We start from the raw sequence: 19,467 nt of genomic DNA on the forward strand, positions 1-19,467 counted from the left end.
CCCCGCCCCGCCGGAAGGAAGACGCGAGCCACTGGAGAGGCTTTTTTCAAAATCAGTAAAACTTTATTCTATTTCCATTCTTTGCCATTAACAGAAAAAATTGGAGAAAGCAATGTCTGTTTTACAAAGATAACGCATCTCCCAGAGAAGAAAACCCTAAATTGAGAATAGAGGTAACATGAAAAAAACAAACAAACAAACAAACAAAAAAAAACCACAGTACTGCCCTCTATTCAAAGAAAGAAACTCCTGATCTTTTTGGTTAAAGTAATACTTAGACCAATCATTCAGTTTTCTTGCTGGATAAGGTGTGATTGGGGAAATGGAGGGAGGGGGACAGGGGGGAAAAAAAGCACACAGACATCAACTATTTCACCTTGATGAAAGTCTCAATACAGCTATGGAAAGCCTAAGTATTTATTCTTTTACAGTACACTGGGTGCCGGCTGCAAAAAAGAGAAGGAAAAAAAAAGTATTCACTTCAGGCACAACTTCTTTCTTTTTAAATTTAAATCAGTAAAAGAAACTGGGTTTAGAAGCTGCAGTGTTCTAAGCAGCAGCAGATTTGTGCATTGTTTTAAATATATTTAAATTACCACACTGATGGCACACCTCAGCCTTATGAAATTCTGCACTGCATGTGTTTCAGAATGCTACAAAATAAGTCTATCCTGGAAAAGAGACTTTCACTGAGCTTTAACAACTTTGCTGGCTAAAGGACTAAAGTTAAATGAAATATGAAAACACTGTAAATTTGGCCATCAGCTTAAGTTATCTGTTCATACACATTTTATATAATGTTGAACTCATTCCACCCTCATATGGTCCTCAAAATTTGAGCCGAATGAGCTGTTGTGAGCCTTCCGTTTCCACTTGGAAGGAGAGACATAATGCAACTGAGCACTAAGGCAGAGTAATACCTTGGCCAAAACAACAAAGATAAAGCATAGATATAACTGTAGTGCAGAATTCCGTAAGGTCTACCAGAGTACAGCTGTCTATAATGTTTACTCACATAGGCAATGTAGATTTGCAGTTACCAGTTGCGTTAAATGCACCATTCAAAACAAGCTTCTAAAATGTGATACTATAAGGCGCCACCTTAAGTTCTCCAGAATGCAACTGTGCATAATTTTAAAATGGTTTCATAAATTTATTTTAAACATAACATGAAAAGGTGTTAAAACCGGTGTAATAGCGTCTTAGAATTTGGAGGAAGGGATGAATAGGGAGATATTCAGTACCCTTCACCAGCCCCCACCACTCAGTCGTACATCAGGTATGGGTTTTATGGATCAGTCTATAACACCAGCTTGACGGATCTTTCTCTCTGCACCAAACCCCTACAAGGAAAACAAAACAAACTTTCAGATCCAGCATCGTACTTTAAAGCAAACCTGTTCTGTTCCAACCGCATATAGAATTAGCACATTTCTAATCAGCAGCGTTTGTCTTCACAACCAGAGCCGGTAACAAGACAGGTTCTTATGAGTTGGCTCTTTCTAGTCCAAGATACTTTGCAAATTCCAGACACTTTACTTCACTCCTTCTGCTTATCAGGTGGTGGCAGAACCTCATATGAAATCCAATTTTAAGTAAAGGGATTTCACCTACTGTTTCTGAGAAGAGGAGCAGGAGGTTTATAAAAGCAAAACCAAATCAAGATAGCTATTATGGGCTACAACACAAGCAACAATTTGTTGCTTCTGTACTGTACACTCTTCTGAAACTTCAGCATACATTATTTTTATGCAAAGTCAGAGGCATTACACCCTGTGTCAGTAATCTCATCTCACACAGCAGATGACTAGTTCAACTACGGAATGAAAGCAGACACCACGTTTCAAACAGTTCAGGCATTCAACAAAGGAATCAGTGCCAGGTTACCCAAGTTATAACACTAACTGCAGTTATTCTGCAGGCTAGCCTTTCATCTTGCGTACCTTTGAGTTATCCGGTCCTCTAGGCTGACGAAGAACTGTTAGACGAGGAGCATTGGCATCATCCAGATTAATGCTCTTCAGACGATTGACAAGTCTATCAGGACGTGGAGCAGCAACAGCCTTCGCGCCTTCACTGTAAGAGTCAAGCACACAGAGCCCCGGTGACTGCCCCGCACCCCGCGCGGTCCTTCGGCCCCTGAGCCGCAAGCGTCACCCGTCCTGCGCCCGAGCGGAGCCCCGGCGACACCCTCTGCATCTGCCTCCACACCACACCCAAACACAGGCCTCTGAAACAGCAGCAGCTCAGAACAGCCTTCTCAGAAGAGTGTTCTTTGGTGAGGGGAGGTGCTGCACCTACTCTCATGCACGTGTCAGTTGTGTTCCCTGCATTTCTGTTCCCTTCAACAGCAACAATAAAAGGCTCGTGAGTTGCCAGTATGTAATGACATAACATTAACATCTCTGAAGACAACGAGAGGAGAATTTTGAGAGGAAAAAATTAAATGTTAGCTTCCTCTTGCTGTAGAATTGCTCTCTCAAGCTTAGGCAATATTCAAATTGTGCAGTTTTCTTCAAAATGTGCAAGTAGCTCAACAGCAAAAAAACCATCTACCACACTTAACAAGTGACAGGCAAAAAGAGTGCCTAACAACAACAGTTTTCTACTTAAAAATGGAAGGTGCTGTTGAGGAAACAGGCAGAAACACCATATGGTAGTACACTGGCCAAAGAGGCCAGCAACTGCACATGAATACTATCAATCAGTTTTCTTATTATTCATTAATTTCTACCTAGCAGGGTGTACCCAAGTTCCTGCTACAGGGGCAGCTTCTTAAGAATAGATTAAAAAAAGAACCAACTATCTATAAAAAAGAACAGCTGAGAGTTCTGCTGCTGGACACCCTACACATGCTGGCCATTCTCAGAGGCTCTCACTGAAGCCAGCTGAAATTCAGAGCTTCCATGCTAGGAACAGCTAGCTCCCTTTAGAAGCAGAATGCACTCCTCTACTGCGATGCAGACAGCATGTCAGATTAAATCACTTTAATTCTAGATCCTCACCAGACACGCCACACGTTACAGGCACTGCATTTTCCTGTGCGTTGGTTCAGAATTACTGAGAACTCCACTTCATCCCCAGCCTGTAGCTCCACACCATCCTGAACTTCTTTGACATGGAAGAAGAGCTTTTTGCTGTCACCCACTTCATAGTTAATGAAACCAAACTGCAAACCAACACATCACAAGGTTATGTATTTCCTCTTGATCCAAACAGATGCAATGACTTATTCATTGTTGCAGTCTGACTACTAGAAAAAAAAAACCACAACTCTGAAGTATCTAATAGAAGTAGAAATGCAATTTCTACACTGAAGAGAATGTTCTGACTGGAAACAATACTTCTGGAAGTCTAAGCAGTCTTCTTGGGTTTGTAAAATCACATTTAAACCCCCAAAGTCTATAGAACAAGTTCTGAAAATTGCCTGGCAGTTGTATTAAAGTGAGAGAACTGCAGCTACATTTTGTTTTCAAGAACTCCACTGTACTCAGTTACAATTTACACCAATAGAAACCACTCCATATTTTGGTCTGTCACTGGTGTATGTCAGTTACTTGCATTTACCATTCTACTGATGTATAAAACACCAAAATTCACTTAGCCTCTCCACACAGGACCAGAGCTTAGTGCTGCATAGTAACTATAAAAATAGAAAGCATTCACAGTACTTGATTTTCTAATCATTCTGAGATGCAACTACGGCCAGGTCCCGATTTCAGCTGGAATAAAGCTAATTTTCTTCCTACTAGCTGATACAGTGCTGTGTTTTGGATTTAGGATGACAAGAACGTTGATAACACACTGATGTTTCAGTTGTTGTTGAGCAGTGTTTACACTAGGTCAGGGACTTTTCAGCTTCTCATACTGTCCTGTCAGTGAGCAGGCTGGGGGTGCACAAGGAGCTGGGAGGGGACACAGGCACCACCCGATGAAAGGGGTATTCCACAGCACATAAAATCATGCCCAGTATATAAACTGTTGGGAAAGCTGGCTGGGGGGGCCACTGCTTACAAACAGGCTGGGCATCTTTCAGCTGCTGGTGGGCAGTTGTTTTTCATTTGCATCAATTGTTTTTCTCGGGATTTATTTTATCTTTTTTAATTTTCCTTTTAATTACAATTTATTATTATTATTTCAATTAGTAAACTGTTCTTATCTCAACCCACAAGTTTTCTTAATTTTGCCCTTATGATTCTCTCCCTTAACCCCAAGGGAGGGAGTGAATGGGCAGCTGTGTGGTGCTTGGGCACATGACAGGCAATGATCAGTCTTTCCATTTCAGGTGGACTGCTCTAAAGAAGCTTTGTTTCGGAGCTGAGTATGTGCAGTTTTGTTTCTTTTCTTTTAAACACTTTTTTTAATGCTCTGTTCAGCAGAAGCTAGTTAGATCAATTTCTAGGACATGTCAAGAACAAGTCTTCAGAATCAACTGCAGCAGGAACTGTGGCCCAGTAGTGCTGATGTATAGGCACCTAACCAACTGGCCTAGAACCAGAGTACAAAGCAGTCTACTTGTGCACGAGCTTCCTGGATTCAAGCGCTGAAGTGGGTTCTCATCTGCCCTATGCCAACTTAAGCAGTTAATTCCTGTTAACATGCATCTTTTCTTCATAGCAGTGGTCACTCACCTGATCTTTCACGCATTCCACTGTGGCTCTGCGGAACGGTGTAATATTAACAGCCATTGTCTGCCCATTTTGACCAAGAACGCAGAGCTGAAACTTTACTGTCTCTCCCTTTTGCAGACAGTCACCTTTGTTTGCCATTCCAACAATTCCAAATGGATAGACCTCTCCTTTCATCTCACCTAGAGGAGGAAAAAGTACAAGACGGAACTGAGAGGTATCTTTTCCTATCTGAGGGCATTCAGGCTGTATTGCCACTACTTCTGCTGTCAGCTTGGCAGTATGAATATAGTCTATAGTGTGATTACGGTTCTCAACACCTCTATTCACAGTTTATTGAACTTGTACCCTTCCTATGCATTTGTGAAAGGAATGCTTATGATTTAAAGGTAACAAATCTCACCATCCTCCATGACTTCAATCATGCCCTGGTATTCAGTTTGTGTGGGATCTACGCTCCTCAAAGGACGAATTACTTTACCAGAGTAAACAGTTGGATCAGCTTCTTCAGTGATACCATTCACTGAAAAGAAACAGTAGAAGAACAGGATGTTCTAGTTACACTTTATTTAAAAAGAATGAGTGATTCAGATTAACTAGAAGCCAATGGTTTGCACTGCATGACACCTAAGGCAGCGCACACTATCACCCAGTAAAACTGGAACAGACTTAACACAGCACTAAGTAACGACAGTTTTGTAAGCAAGACCAGACTGACATTTCAAACATGGAAGTAGAAAAATTATTTTTCAAGAAACTAGAAGCCATGTAACTTTAAAAGCAAATCAAAGTATTTTACTTCTCTTCCCATGCCCTATTCATTTTAACCATGTAACAATCTTTTAAATATGCATTTTTTGGTCCCAAGCCTTTAATATACCCATCTGTGCTCCTCCTGCAATTTTCCTTCTACGAAATACAGCACAACTAGTGCAATTACCAATTTGGCTACTTCTGCCACTAGGTCTCTCCTTATAACCCTCCAACTAAAGAGGACAGAGTACAGTAAAGGTCCAAAGAGCTGTTGCTGTCTACAAGACTGTTGGTCTGCACTTGTCTGTTCTCTGAAAACACAGGCAACAACATTCAGGAAAAGAAAAACCACCACATTAAGTCTTATCCTCTTTGTCTAAGCTTCAACTGTAAACAGAGTATTAACAAACTTATCCATCAGCACTTGCCAAAAGCCTTGCGAGCAGAAAATACCAGGTGTGATCTTACCTGCATGTGTTTTGTTCACCTTTTCTGCACTAACTTTGTTTCCTTTGCCTTTTGACAAGCTGTATTCAACAGTGTCTCCAAGTTCCAAGCTGTCAATATCACCACAGTATTCACTACAGAAACAGAGTTAGGTACAATTTGCCTTTAGTTACATGTCAACAGTGATGCTCATCCAGCATTCACAGAAGTCGATCACAAACTACTCAAGTAGCTCAACACCTCCCATTTTCAAGAAATCCTTATTCAAGAAGGTGAAGCATTTCAAATATACAGTACAACTGTATTTCTTGGCCTAGGATTCACAGACACAGAACACCATGAGTACCAAGTAAGAGAGAAGCACGATCCAGTCCAGCAGAAATAATAAATGGATCCCGAGACACCTAACCATGCATGTATATGTATGTGTGTGTGCATGCTAAGTCAAGAGGATTTAAGAGTCAACCCTACGAAACAACACCCTCCAACAAAACAAATAAACCTCACACAAACAATACTAAAATTGTCATTCACCTGTAGTGGAAAAAGATCTCCTTGTCATGATTGGCTGTTTCAATAAATCCAAAGTTATCTTTCAGGGCTGCCACGTATCCCAAAAGCCTCTTAGAGCTGTAATTGCGTCCCAGCATTCTGACAGAAACAGCCGTTTGCAAACCAGTTCTCTTCACTTCACAAACACAGAACTCGACCTGTTGAAGAGCTGCATATCAGTACTAGAGAGGAAGAAAACCCTAAAACCCCCAAACAAACCAAAAACCACAACCACCACAAAACCCCTCCAGAAACAACTAATTTCAAAGTTGTCTAGCGCTAATCTAACAGCAGGCTCTCCAGGAAAGTAATTTTATAGTGACTGCTCTCCCAGAAACAGCTGTCAATTCATTGACATTTACTATGTTTCAAAGAATAGCAGTCACATCAGTGATATCTGCAAGGCAAACAAGCCTCTTGTACTCAGCCGATTTTCACCATTAAAGATGAGAAGCTTTCTGGTTGTGATCCGGCTCCTTTCACAACACATCACCAGTGGCACCCAGTGAGCATGTACCTAGCTTTGCTTACTTCTCACAGGTTCTTGAAAACACTTATCAGTGACTTCTTAGCATGGTTCCTGAACACTGCTCTTCCAGATCTCCCAGCAATTTCTCTCTTTCAGTTGTCTCTCAGGCTAATCTGCTCATAAGGGTATGTTCTCCCTTTTCAACAACCACCTCAACCTCTACTCTAATTTCCTCTTATTCACTAGCAGAGTCCAGTGTCTTACTGATAAGAATTCCCTGTTTAAAAAAGGGTCATTTACATAGTAAGACACTTTTTTTATATATATATATCACCATGTTTTAAGATATTTTTCTTAGTTATATAGAAGATTAAGATTAAGCCACTAAACCCTAGGACAGAAGAAAAAGGTAGCATTAAACAGATGCCTTGTCCTTCCTTTGTTCTGAGAGGGCAAACAAATCCAGCAATAAGGCAAAGCTCACATTCTCACGCAAGGCACAGAAAAATATTTCCCAATGGTATACTTAGTTATATTGCCTTATCTCCTATCTGGGGATTAGTAGATCCTTCCACATCCTTGGCCTGGTAAGGAATGGTCAGTTTTACTCCACAGTCATCATAAACAATTATTCCATCCTCAGCTTCCTAAAAACAAGACAGAATTCAGCAATCAGTCTCTTACTTGTAAGCAAACAAGTTTACTACACCCAATTCAAGAACTGCTCATTTGAGCCACAGCAGTTTTACAGTAACTTCTCAGGAACTGGTGAAAACGACAGCAAATGAATCAACGCTGAGTAAAAAGCTTTAAATGATATTAGATATTTTTTTAAAAGGGAAGAAAGTATTACCACCATTTCCAGCAAGTACTAATCAGAACTTTAAGTATATTGGCATTAAAACGCAGAAGGGCAGCATTACCTTCTCTTTGCCTTTATTTGGGCTAGCAGCTTTGGCTGGCGTGGCTTCTTTGTCTATAGTGCCCACAAAACGGTGATCTGATTGGGTGTGGAAAGAAACCGTGCCCTTAGGAAGCTTTTTAATCCTTATAGCATGATTTCTTTGGGCAGACAACATATCCTGCAAAACAAAAACAATCAGATCTTACACAGACTGCACATAATTCCTTTAAAAGCTAAGACTTCATAAAAGCATTAATCTCACTTACAGGAACGACAGTAAACTCTACTTCATCAGAAATATGGAGTTGATTTCCATCCATAATTTCACTGAAGTGAAAAAACATGCGAGCGTCCCGGTCCACACACTTAATGAAGCCAAAGCCATCTCTCATTGCTGCAATCACACCCTGAGAATAGTCAAATGGACAATGACAGTTTTACTATTAGCATGCAACATCTGCCTTCAGGTACTCCACACCTGTCTGTGGAGTATATAATAATCTCAACACAAGGCCTGAATCCTATGAAAACACTCACTGGATTACGCAATATGATTCCCTGCAAGCTGCAGTGCTAATGCCTATGGTCAACCTGAAATGCAAACAAGTCATACTTACCTAGTTCCTCAATTTCTTATGAAGAGTGGAGAAGATGAATGTAAGCCATTAACAAGAAAGGTTACAGTTAAAGAACACGACATTACTACTACACAGAGAACAGTCTTGAAGTGGGTAACTCTACAAATACATGCATCATCTATACAAGTATAATACATAAATAAACACACAAAACATGCAAGAATCTATATATGCAGGAAATAAAACCAGTGGTCAGAGAAGTTTGAGAGAAAAACCATCATATTTTCCAGATACAAATGAAGAAATTAAAAAGTTTTCTTATAAAGCAGGTTATTAAAACAAGACTATCTCATCTATGAGGTTATATTATGGTAAGCATGCTACATAGTATTTTAGTGTCCTTCCTGGAAACCACTAGAAATGGAATGCTGAATGATAAACAGAATATATTGTGCCCCATCAGCTGTCAAAAGAAAAAAAAAAAAAAAAGCTCTACAAAGTTGCTGAAAGAGTTCATTACTCAAGTTAGGAAGAACTAGTACCACATCACACCAGAGTCATTGAGCAAAATGAATTAATGAACATATTCCGCTCAGCCCAGTTATTACAGAGCCTTTTTGCGTGTCTCAGGCAAGGCCCACAGGATCTGAATAGCAATGCAAAGACACTTTCCACCTTTCAGAACATTCTTCTCATATACAGCTTTCACAAGTTTAGGAGAATCAGCTAAACCTTCCAGAACCAGCCAATGCTTGTCATCTCATTGACAGCTCAATTAAGGCAGGAAAATACATCGAGCCAGAGTAGAAATATAAGAAATCTATAGGATAGAATACCAAAAACTGAGAGGCTTTCTGAAAGCAAAGGATCCCTTAATTCAAAGCATACTGATGTGATAACATTGTAATTGGACTCCAACTGAAAAGGAAGGCAAACTTACAGTCTAGCTGGAACAGAACCAACATTTCAAATTACATGATTGAAAGATATCCTTTTATACAGATTAGCACGTCCATGTTGGTCCCTGTAATCCACAGAGTTTTTTGTATGTGACAGAACAAAACTCTTAACCATTCTTCTGCTGGACCCCAACAGAAATTGGCCAAAACCCATGAAATCCAGAAGCTGCACACAGTGAAATGCCTTAAGAATCAAAGGGGATACTATCTGAATTAGAGTAGCAGCCCCAGGTTCCTTTGTTTTTCCTAAAGAATATCAGTAGTTAACCATTTAGATGGTACTACAGGTTTAAAAATTAACATGGTTACAAGACTGCATTATTTCTCTGTCTGCTATAACCAGTTAGCAATCCACAGTAATCAACTTTTTATTCTTTTAAAGGAAAGATGCCAGCATTAATTCTGAATTTTATACCATTTAAGCACTTTTTCTAAACTGTACATCTGTGGAGTGGATTTCCTAAAAGGCAATAGAAGACAGTAGTGATTTTTACATTAAGTTACATTTAAGACAAAACTCCTCTATTTTACTTTCACTTCCTCCACAAGATATAAAAGCTTTTAAAGATAAGATACTTGCCATTTCCCTAGTTTCATTAGTAAACTGGAAAGTATTGGGGAGAACCTCAATGTTGGTGGCTCGTTCCAGTTTGTCACGTCTGTCTGTTGAAATATTGAATCGAACGTGGTCACTTTCCAGCAAGGTCACCTTGGATTTTGTATCTTTGTCTCCAAATGGAAGTTCTTTAGGAATCACAAAGTCAACTTTGATGCGGCCAGGTAACGGATCACTCTAGCAGACAGAAAACCCAACAGAAAAAACAAGTTAATTCACTTACAAGACTCAGAAAAACTGCACACAGAGTAGCTGGCAAAAATAATGATGCTAACAGAAGTATGGATGATGCCCAATGTCTGATGGACTCAGACCACCATGCTTCATTTCTACTACTCTTAATTTGTAATTTACTGCCCACAGCCCAATGCAAGGTGTTTCCCGTTGTTCAGTTGTTTTTTTTTTTGTTTTATTGTGTTGTGTTTTGGTTTTGTTTTTTAAACATCACGCATGTATTGCCAAAGGAATTAAGACTCTATTTCAATAATTAGGTTTATAACCATACTTACATTTCTAAATGGCAGGATTTTTCTCATTAAGTGTTCAAAACAAAAAAAAACCCACCCCAAATCTTGCCAAAACAACAACAAAGGCTTGCTTAAAACCTTAAGGTAAGTGCTTATATACATTTTTTTCCCTCAAAGCCAAATATTAAAGGTCAAGTTATCTGTCAAAAAGCTCATTCATTGTTAATGAACACTGGAAACCACAGATGAGGCTTATTCCAGCAAATATTTTCTCCAGTTTTCCTTATGCTTTTGCTTTAAACATACATCTTACACTCACAAAATTCAAGTGGGAAGTATGTGAAACATTAAAGAAAACACATACTGCCCTAATTCTCATTCTTCATAACTTTCAGAAAAATTGCATACTGTGACTGCTACTAATAGTTGTTACAGGCTAAGTCCAAGCTCACTCCTTTACTCTGACATGGTGTTTATGCAGCAGACTGTTACAGGGAATGGGGAACCTGTTTAGTATTTGACTGGAATTCAATACAGCATACCACATAAACCTCAGTAAATACTGGAATTCACCTGGTTTTTACTGGGTACTTTTGGAATTACTTTGGTTACAGTTCCTTCAAAATGTTCAATGCTGATATCTTCAAAAATGACAGTTCCTTGAGGTAGCAGTCTAACGTCTGTTGCAACCTCTTTACCCTGAAAGCACAAAATCAGTCAAACACCCATACAGAAGCAATAAAGTAACAGACATTTTCCAACGAACCCCCTCCCCCCCTTCTTTTTACAAGGTAATTTAATACAACAGACAGCTATTCAGTTATGCCCTAGGATCTCGTCTTCATTTTTTACTGGATTTCATCTTACATTTCTGTCTTTGATTGTAAACTCCACATCATCACCAGGCTGTAAGGCTTCTAGGTCACCCTTAAATTCACTATAGTGAAAGAATATCTCCTTCACGACATCACCCCTCTCAATAAATCCAAAGGCTTCCTAAGAACAGAACAAAGTAATCAATAAATGGCCTAGTCTTTTAACATACCAAGACAAAATTTTACAGGTTCTATCAAGCAGAGTAAGAGATTATGACACACCAGTATAGCAGACTTAGGAGTGCACACAGCTAACAGACTACTACAAGAAATACATAAACTGAAACAAATGGGACTTCCTTTCTTAAGAAGAGTACTAATACCACTGATTGTCTGTTTAAACCATTTCACCCAGTTTACACCCAGACCCTCAAACTGTTAAAAGCTCTTAATGCCCTAAATATATTACTTAAAATGTAATTTTTCAGAACAGCATTTCATTTTCAAACAAAACTTTACAGCTAAAGCATCACTTACTTTCATGGCACAGACTACTCCTTGACAGCGGGCTTGTTTCTTTTTTAATAGCATAATGTTACGAGCACTTACAGCACCAGTACTGGAGTAGGGAAAAACAAGTAGAGCAAACTTGAAACAACTCAAAACTAGAGCAAAAATTAAGATTATATTTCATAACATTATTTCAGTTCTTGGAACAGGCATGAATTCTGCCTGACTACCAAAACAAATTATGAAGTCAGAAAAGCAATACCAACTTACTGTTTATTTGTATCAATTACAAAGTTTATTTTATCTCCTGTTTCCAGCTGTACATTTCCTTCAACATCCTCTGGGGTGTAAGTCAGGTAAAACACTTCCTGTAAATTAACGTTGACTAATATTACTCTATTGGCAAAATAGTTGTTTCAAAGAAAGATTAGCACAATTTTGTTTAATAACAATATCTAGCAAATAAATTTAGTGAGAAAATAAGAAATAATCAAACACTGCATGCAAAACCATTCTTTTTCCCACTGTGTCATTTTGATGAGTTTGTAACAAGTAACTTAAGTTGAAAAGTTTGTACATGGCCACCTTTAAAATGTCAATTTCTAAACTCTTAAATTTCGAGATAAGGATACATGAATGTTTAAAACTTAATGATGCTGGGTTATGTAAAGAGAAAAAACTATCTGGCTCTGTATAAAGTTCTCCATAGACATAAGCAAGCAAGCAAGCTGTCAAATTAACATTTCTGTTTGTAGTAATTACCAAAACATGCTTTTTTTGGGGGGGCCAAGAACTACAGTTCTTAGCAGTGTCAATCGTTCACATGACATTGCATTAATTCTTTTGCTCATAGACCACAGCGATGGATCAGCGAAGAGTTCCAAGTAAAATACATAAGCTTTACCCCATTACGTTCGTAGCATACACTCCCTGTTGGACTCTGACCCGGGGCAGCTGGAGATTTACTCTCTAAATTGTGAGGAACAGCGCACACAACCTACCAGTCAAAAAAGAAATCCATTGCTAGTCATTTCAGGAGCAGCATTGTTGAATACAAAATTAATCTCAGTATCCTCTACTATACACTCAGGGATACACTTCTAGTGTAACTCAAAAGGGAACGCCATGCTGCAAAGCTTCAATTTTACACAACACCTGACTCCAAGAACTCTTTGGAAATAAGCAAGAGCTCAAGCTGAACCTCTGAATTTTTACCAGAACAACAAAAATATATTTCAGTGTAACTGAATACTGCATGTAATTAATATGCCTGCTTGATGAATCTAGCCTTCTGTACTGGAGTAAAGGATGGAAATTATGCATGTATAGAAAACAGGCACTAACTTGTCCATTTATTCGTTCTTCAGGTAATATTTCTGGTTTTATCTTGACCAATTTAATAGCAATGGGTTTTCCAGTTCGGCGATCAGAAGATACTTCAAACTCAACATCGTCTACAAGACAAACATGATAACAACATCACAGATTTTTTTTTTGTCTGGGTTTGGTGTGTTCATTTTTTAAAAACACTGAACAGTTACATTTGATAATTCACTGCTTGTAGCCAAAAACAACAAAGTAAAACTCAGGTGCTTTTGTCACCAAGGAAGGACACTCTATTTACATATATTTCCCTTATTAGTCTGCTTATTCAATTCTGCTGCTAATGTAATGTAACACAGTTCAATTGTAATTGTTTGCCCCTCAGTAATTCCCTTCCCCTACCCTGCTGACTATACAGCAGACTTCACACTGAAGTTCACACGACACATGCCATTAAACAGTTTAGAAACTTCACTGCCACACTAATTAGCAGCATGAAGCTACAGCCTCCCCATTCTAAGAAACTGGCCATCTTCAAATGAATAAAAAAAAAAAAGCAAACAAAAACCCCAAACAAAACCCAAAACAACCCCACTAACAAACAGACAAAAAAAAAAAAAAACACAAAACAAAACCCCTAAGTACATGAAGTATGTTACAACATATAGCTGTACAACTGTATTAATACAAGCTGCATAGACTGAAAGTGCTGTAAAGGTCTCTCATCAGAACTGGTAGATTATTTAGTCAATCACGCCTTTAACCCACCAAAAGCAACAGCATGTATCTGCTCATACCATCAGATAGAAGGATTTTCTGTGGCAAGTGAAAGAGATTGGTTTTCACTCAGTCAAGAAGCTCTGAAAGTTGTTCAATTACCTCCTACTTTGAGCTCCTGTAAGTTGCCATTATACTGTGAGCAGTGGAAGAACAGTCTGGCTTGCCGTTCTGAACACTGAATGAATCCATAAGAGGTCAGCAGTTTTTCTATAACCCCAGTCTCGCGCAGCGCTGCCGAAGTACCATTGGGGTACCCATTGTGTCCATTGTTGTGGAGCAGGTTTGGATCAAAGCTCATCTGTTAAAAAGAAAGCCGGGGCGAGGGAAGAACCAAAAAAAAAAAATTAAAAAAAAATCACAACACCTCAAAGTTCGTTCCCTTCCTCCATGCCCACATAACAGAATAAAAACCAAAAAGAGCTCGTGGAAGGTCTTGTAATAAGCAAATTCTAACCAATTAGAGCAAGAACACCAAAACCGTCAAGCTTTTGTAAAACAATAAAATGTAGGCAGACAATATATTTATACAATAGGTCAGAAATAAAACATCAAAGTAAAGCTTTCTTAGACCAAAACAAACTTCTGACTTTCTCAAGTATTCTACCTCAAGATATTTCTACATTTACTACGTCACAACAGACTCTGAACCCAACTAAATTATTTGCTCTTCCAAATTACCCAGGAAATTAGGAAAATGCAACAGTTATGAAGCAACAGAAATTCACATCCCCACATGTTCACATGCAGAACATGACCCCCAGCAGAGACCCCTGGAGAGCTCTAGTCCATCCTCCTCCTCCAATAACCCTCCTGCCAACAGGACACAACAGCAGCCATGCCTTCCTCTAGCTGACTCTCCAAAACCTCTGATGGCAGAGGTTCCACCATCCTTCCGGGTTAACTGATGCAGTGCTATGCAACTCTCCTAGCAAAGATGTCCTTTCCTTACATCTAGCCTAAACTTCTCAAGGGAAAAAACAGGAGCTGCATCTTACCTATGTAGTTCACTATGTTTAAAGGACACGTTTTCTGAGAAAAATCTCTAACAAAAAAGCACTAAGCAATGACTATTTCCAGTCAGCATCAGTCTAATATATGAACCCTCATCTTTTGAGGAAGGCAACCCCAAGGGCACGCCACACACAAGAAGATGCCCCTGTGGGAAGGCAACAGCTGAAGTGTTCAAGTCATCCTACAGCTTGAAATACTCAATGAATTGGTTCTGCAAGTAGGGTGGCCAGGAGAAGGGAAAATGATATATATTGTTCTCTCAGGAGAATAACAGGTAGGACCTTATTAACCCATTATGAAAGCTTAAATGAGTGTGACAAATGCTTTTATAGAGTCACTTATAAAATGGCCACTTCACACCTCTGATACAACAAGTATATAAACACACCTACACCCCAGCCACAGGCATTAAGTAGTAGACTAGAGGTAATACTACTAAAGGTACATCACATACAGAAAATGACAGAAAATTTTCTTAAAAATTAAGTTCAGAATAGCATATCTTAGGGTTAGAATACCACACTGCTGTCATTACTTCCTCAAATACCTCCATTTAAACATTTTTTTAAAGAACTAGCATAGCATGAAGAACTTGTCGTGACTTATTTAAAGCCTGACAACTTAAGTTCAAACAAAGATACACTCAGAGTGGCACTAACATTTGCTGTAGAAAGACACATGATAATATAGCAGTCTTTCCAGCCACTTGTCATATTCCTTCCTACACCTGTTCAAACGTAATGTTGTAACAGAGTGTAACAAAAAAGAAATCAAACACAATGTCCATTTATATGTATCACCAGGACTATGGTCACAAAACTCTCCTTTAAGAAACTTGTACTAATACACTACAACGTATTAATGTACATACAAGATTTCTTGGACCTACAATGTAACAGTTACATACTGGACCACAATGACCACCTAGTTGTGCTGTCCACCGCCAACAGTCCACTCACAACAGCTGACTTGTCAGCTGTTTACAAGACTAAGAACTATCAAAGCCACCGACACAAGTACTCAGAGGAAGAGCAAAATGCTGTGCAGTAAGATTTAAAGACAACTAAATGGCTTATTTGAAAAAAAGGCATCAGAACCACAACACTACCATTACTAGAAAAGAGAAAAATTAATAGCCAGCTCTCCAGGGTTTTAAATAGTTTTAAAGAGAACTATATTGCAGGTACTATTAATTTGTCATATGACTGCTAAACCAAGATAATAGCAAAGAACTGCTAAAATAAATAACAAAACTCACACCCTTATGTTGACAGCTTGTTTCATATTAAGTTTAGAACTACATACAGGTAACTATTCATATAACACATGCACCAACCTCGCAGTGATATTCAAATATTGCACTTTCAGTAGTATTGGCCGATTCTTCTGTTTCAGCACAATTTTCTAAGGATGAAGACTGCTATTATTACCAAAAACAAAAAGGAGGAAAGAACGAGATCGAGAAAAAAGATAACAAGAAAATGTGATCTATCAAGCTAATAGAGAATGCAAGTGCTGCTGCCCTGGGCAGTTTCAATACAGCACTGGAGAAAACAGACTACTAGCAGCGTTGGGACGTGCTCTTTTGAAGCTGTTGAGTAGGCACAAACTTCTTGTTTCAGATCAAGCCTTGTATCTTCAGTGTAAGTTTCCTCTTCTTTGGTCTCGAGTTGTTGTTACAATGTGGTATATTCTTTTCCTGATCTGAACTTGAAGCAGCAGTTTCAGGTGGTAAATTCTGTTCTGTTCCACTTCATACTGGAGAAAAGAAAAAGACATAACAAGTATCACTTCAAAAGAAACTGTACACTGGTCCCGGGTGTTCCTACAAACACACACATTTCCTCTACCTTAATAATGTAAGTTAGATCCATGGCAGGAAAGACTGTTTCACAGATAGATTTGGCATTCCCATTTTCATTTTTGTTGTCCGAAAAAACACCTCCGAGCCACTGATACGGTATTTTCAGTTTTAAAACTCTTTAGACATAGTTAAGCATTACAGGAAGGGTCTCAGTTTGTACAATTAGAACAGCAACTTTATTTTGATGAATAGCAGCATCATTTAATGCAAGTCTCCTATCAGTATGTTCACATGGGTGCCGTCTCATAACTTAATTAACAAGTGCTTGCACAGACCTTCAGAGTAGCACCGGGGTTAATGCGTGTGGAATTAGAACTTCCTGATAATTTTTGTTCCAAAAAGTAAGTCAAGGACTAGCAATACTTGAAACACCTTTAGCTTTGTACAAAAATGAACTTCTCAATTATACATACAGATGCTGTATACCCCTTCTACACAGATCACATGTACCTGGCATACCATGTATAATAATTGTGGAGCCATTCTCTGGACTTCTGAAAACAGTGTTTGCAAAGTGTCAATTACACATACAGAATATTTATGTAGATAACATAACAGAGAATCTGCTCTGCAACAGTAACTAGATAATAATTCCCTCCTCAAGTTTTGCACTATCACTTTGCAGTTCCATGAGAAAATGGTTTAGACAAACTACAACCTACCACATAAAACTGAAGCCTTATAGAAGTAGAAGCTTTTTTGAAAAGAAATAAAATGAAGCTTTGATTTGAGTTTGTTACTTATTCAGTAGATACAGGGAGAAAAAAAAAAAAAAAAAAAGATATTTTTGTGGACAAAAGCTGTTAAGATGCAAGACAGCTATGAAGCTACGGATAAACTAGCGTGTTATGCAGTATTCTAAAGATATGAAGCATCAGAGCACAACTCTTCCACAAGCTGTTCCACAAGCCCCACAACATAAGCAAAAATATAGACAAAGCCTATTACTTCCCTGTAGCAGGAAACTGAATTGCAGAATTTACACTGAGCTCTGAATTATCTTTAGTGAAAGAGCCAACTTCAGTGACTGAAGCAGGAACGCAGAGTCGTCACGGTGAAAATGTTGACTGCAGTCAGCCATTACAAATTGGAACATCCGAACCCCAAAATCACATGATGGCTATATGCAAACTCGTCAGCTAGTCTTCACAGAAGTTTGTATTTTAATGAGCTCTCCCTCCAGATGAAGCATCTTCCTTTAGTCACCCCTCTGAAAAAACTTTTTGCTTACATAAGTTTTCTTGTCAGACCATCACACATACAAGAATGAGACTAAGTAAGAAACTGGATGAGAGCAGTACAAACTAATATCTGGTATGAAAGGTTTGCAATGAAAGATTAGATTATAAATTAAAAACAATAAAAATGAGAAGACACAAAGCTATTACAAAAATATCAGGCTCACCAGACTTTTCACATACCTCCATATCAGATTCAGGCCACCGTTACCACAGTCTCTTTCAGGATAGTGTTAGTTTCTGCACAGCAATTCAGATCTCAAATAAGCACCCCCCCAATCAAGTTCAGGAGAAATCCATAAATCCATCAGGCACACCACAGGAATGGCACAGACCCACTTAAAATCCTTTTCCTCATGTACTTCTCTCTCATGTAATCAGACTAATATTATTAGAGCTCTACTTGTACCGTATTACATTTCTCATTTTTTTCTGGGCATAGAATAGACTACATTTTCATAGAATAATCAAAACATCTCTTTTGCCCCAAAATGACTGAAGCTAATATTTTCTGATAATGGAATAGGGCATAAGCTTTTCACTTAAAAGCCAGTTTAATTTGATAACAAGATTGGTTTACTACACTTAAGTTATTGAAAAAAAAAAAATAGGGTTGTCAAGCAAACGTAACTCAAGTTAAAAAAAAAAAAATCTCCTGTGCGTCTGTTTTAAATTCTTTGCTTTTTAATTCAGCTACTATAAATACTTCTCCAAATGATAAACACCCTAAGCAGCTGCCCAGCCCTCAAGTCACACTGGATTCTGCATTTGTGTATTTTCAGCTGAAAGGATTAATGCAAAGACAGGGAAGAGCTGTACAAGTCCTGTTCTTGAAGTCTTCCAGGTGCAGACTTTGCTAAATGACAGCAAGTCATATAAAGCTGTTCACAGCTAGAAACTATCTCTACACCCTTACAGCAAAACCTGCCAGATCACAAGCGTTTTGTTCCACCCCCTCCCAAGAAGTAAGTACAAGAACGTACATTTTACCAGATTTGAACATAGGCTTCTAGAAATAGAAATGTCATATACGGCCAAGATCAAATTTAATAAAGATAAATCTCTAAATTTTCAGTATGCATGCACAACACAGCGATTAGATATTGGAGACAAAGCTGTTCCATGAATATTGGAAAGCAGTACTGAACACTAGATCTTGAGCATCCTAACCAATATATGACAGCTACAAGATGTGCTACCATATTCACAGGATTAGTGCAGTCATTTTTACATAAAAAGCCCACATCTATGTGGGAAAAAAAAAAAAGTTAAAAGAACCCCCAAGGACATCTATAAAGGCATATATACAAACAGAAGCATTAAAAACAAACAAACAAACAAACCCAACATAAAAACAAAAACTCGTTTTCTTTTGACAAGTCTGGAGCTGGGGATGAGCCCTGGGGTTGTTATTAAGCCTGACAACAAAAAATTAGACCCACACCGATAGAGGCTTGTCGCAGGCCTTCAGAAGGGGCCTGGGCCCGGCGAGCTCCGGAGCCCGGCGCGGCCCTGTTCAATGCGCTGCAGCAAGATGGTGGCCGCGGAGCGGA

General features: G+C 38.7%; 1 protein-coding gene across 1 annotated transcript; it reads right to left on the reverse strand.

Moving 5' to 3' along the window:
• Positions 1-41: 41 nt before the first annotated feature.
• CSDE1 (cold shock domain containing E1, RNA-binding) lies at positions 42-16,571 on the reverse strand. The gene is made up of 19 exons (XM_008946011.1): positions 16,149-16,571; positions 13,901-14,099; positions 13,043-13,152; positions 12,603-12,695; positions 11,969-12,066; positions 11,726-11,807; positions 11,241-11,369; positions 10,947-11,072; positions 9,871-10,083; positions 8,020-8,160; positions 7,773-7,931; positions 7,389-7,496; positions 6,363-6,538; positions 5,850-5,962; positions 5,032-5,151; positions 4,632-4,810; positions 3,006-3,169; positions 1,944-2,076; positions 42-1,343 (listed from the first exon to the last, which is right to left on the reverse strand). Exons 2-19 carry the CDS (start codon positions 14,097-14,099, stop codon positions 1,296-1,298), a joined length of 2,391 nt encoding a protein of 796 aa, XP_008944259.1. The 5' UTR covers positions 16,149-16,571; the 3' UTR covers positions 42-1,295.
• Between the last annotated feature and the right edge of the window lie 2,896 nt (positions 16,572-19,467).

This window comes from Merops nubicus, unplaced genomic scaffold (genome assembly GCF_000691845.1).
Source record: "Merops nubicus isolate BGI_N331 unplaced genomic scaffold, ASM69184v1 scaffold14968, whole genome shotgun sequence".
Classification (NCBI taxonomy): domain Eukaryota; kingdom Metazoa; phylum Chordata; class Aves; order Coraciiformes; family Meropidae; genus Merops; species Merops nubicus.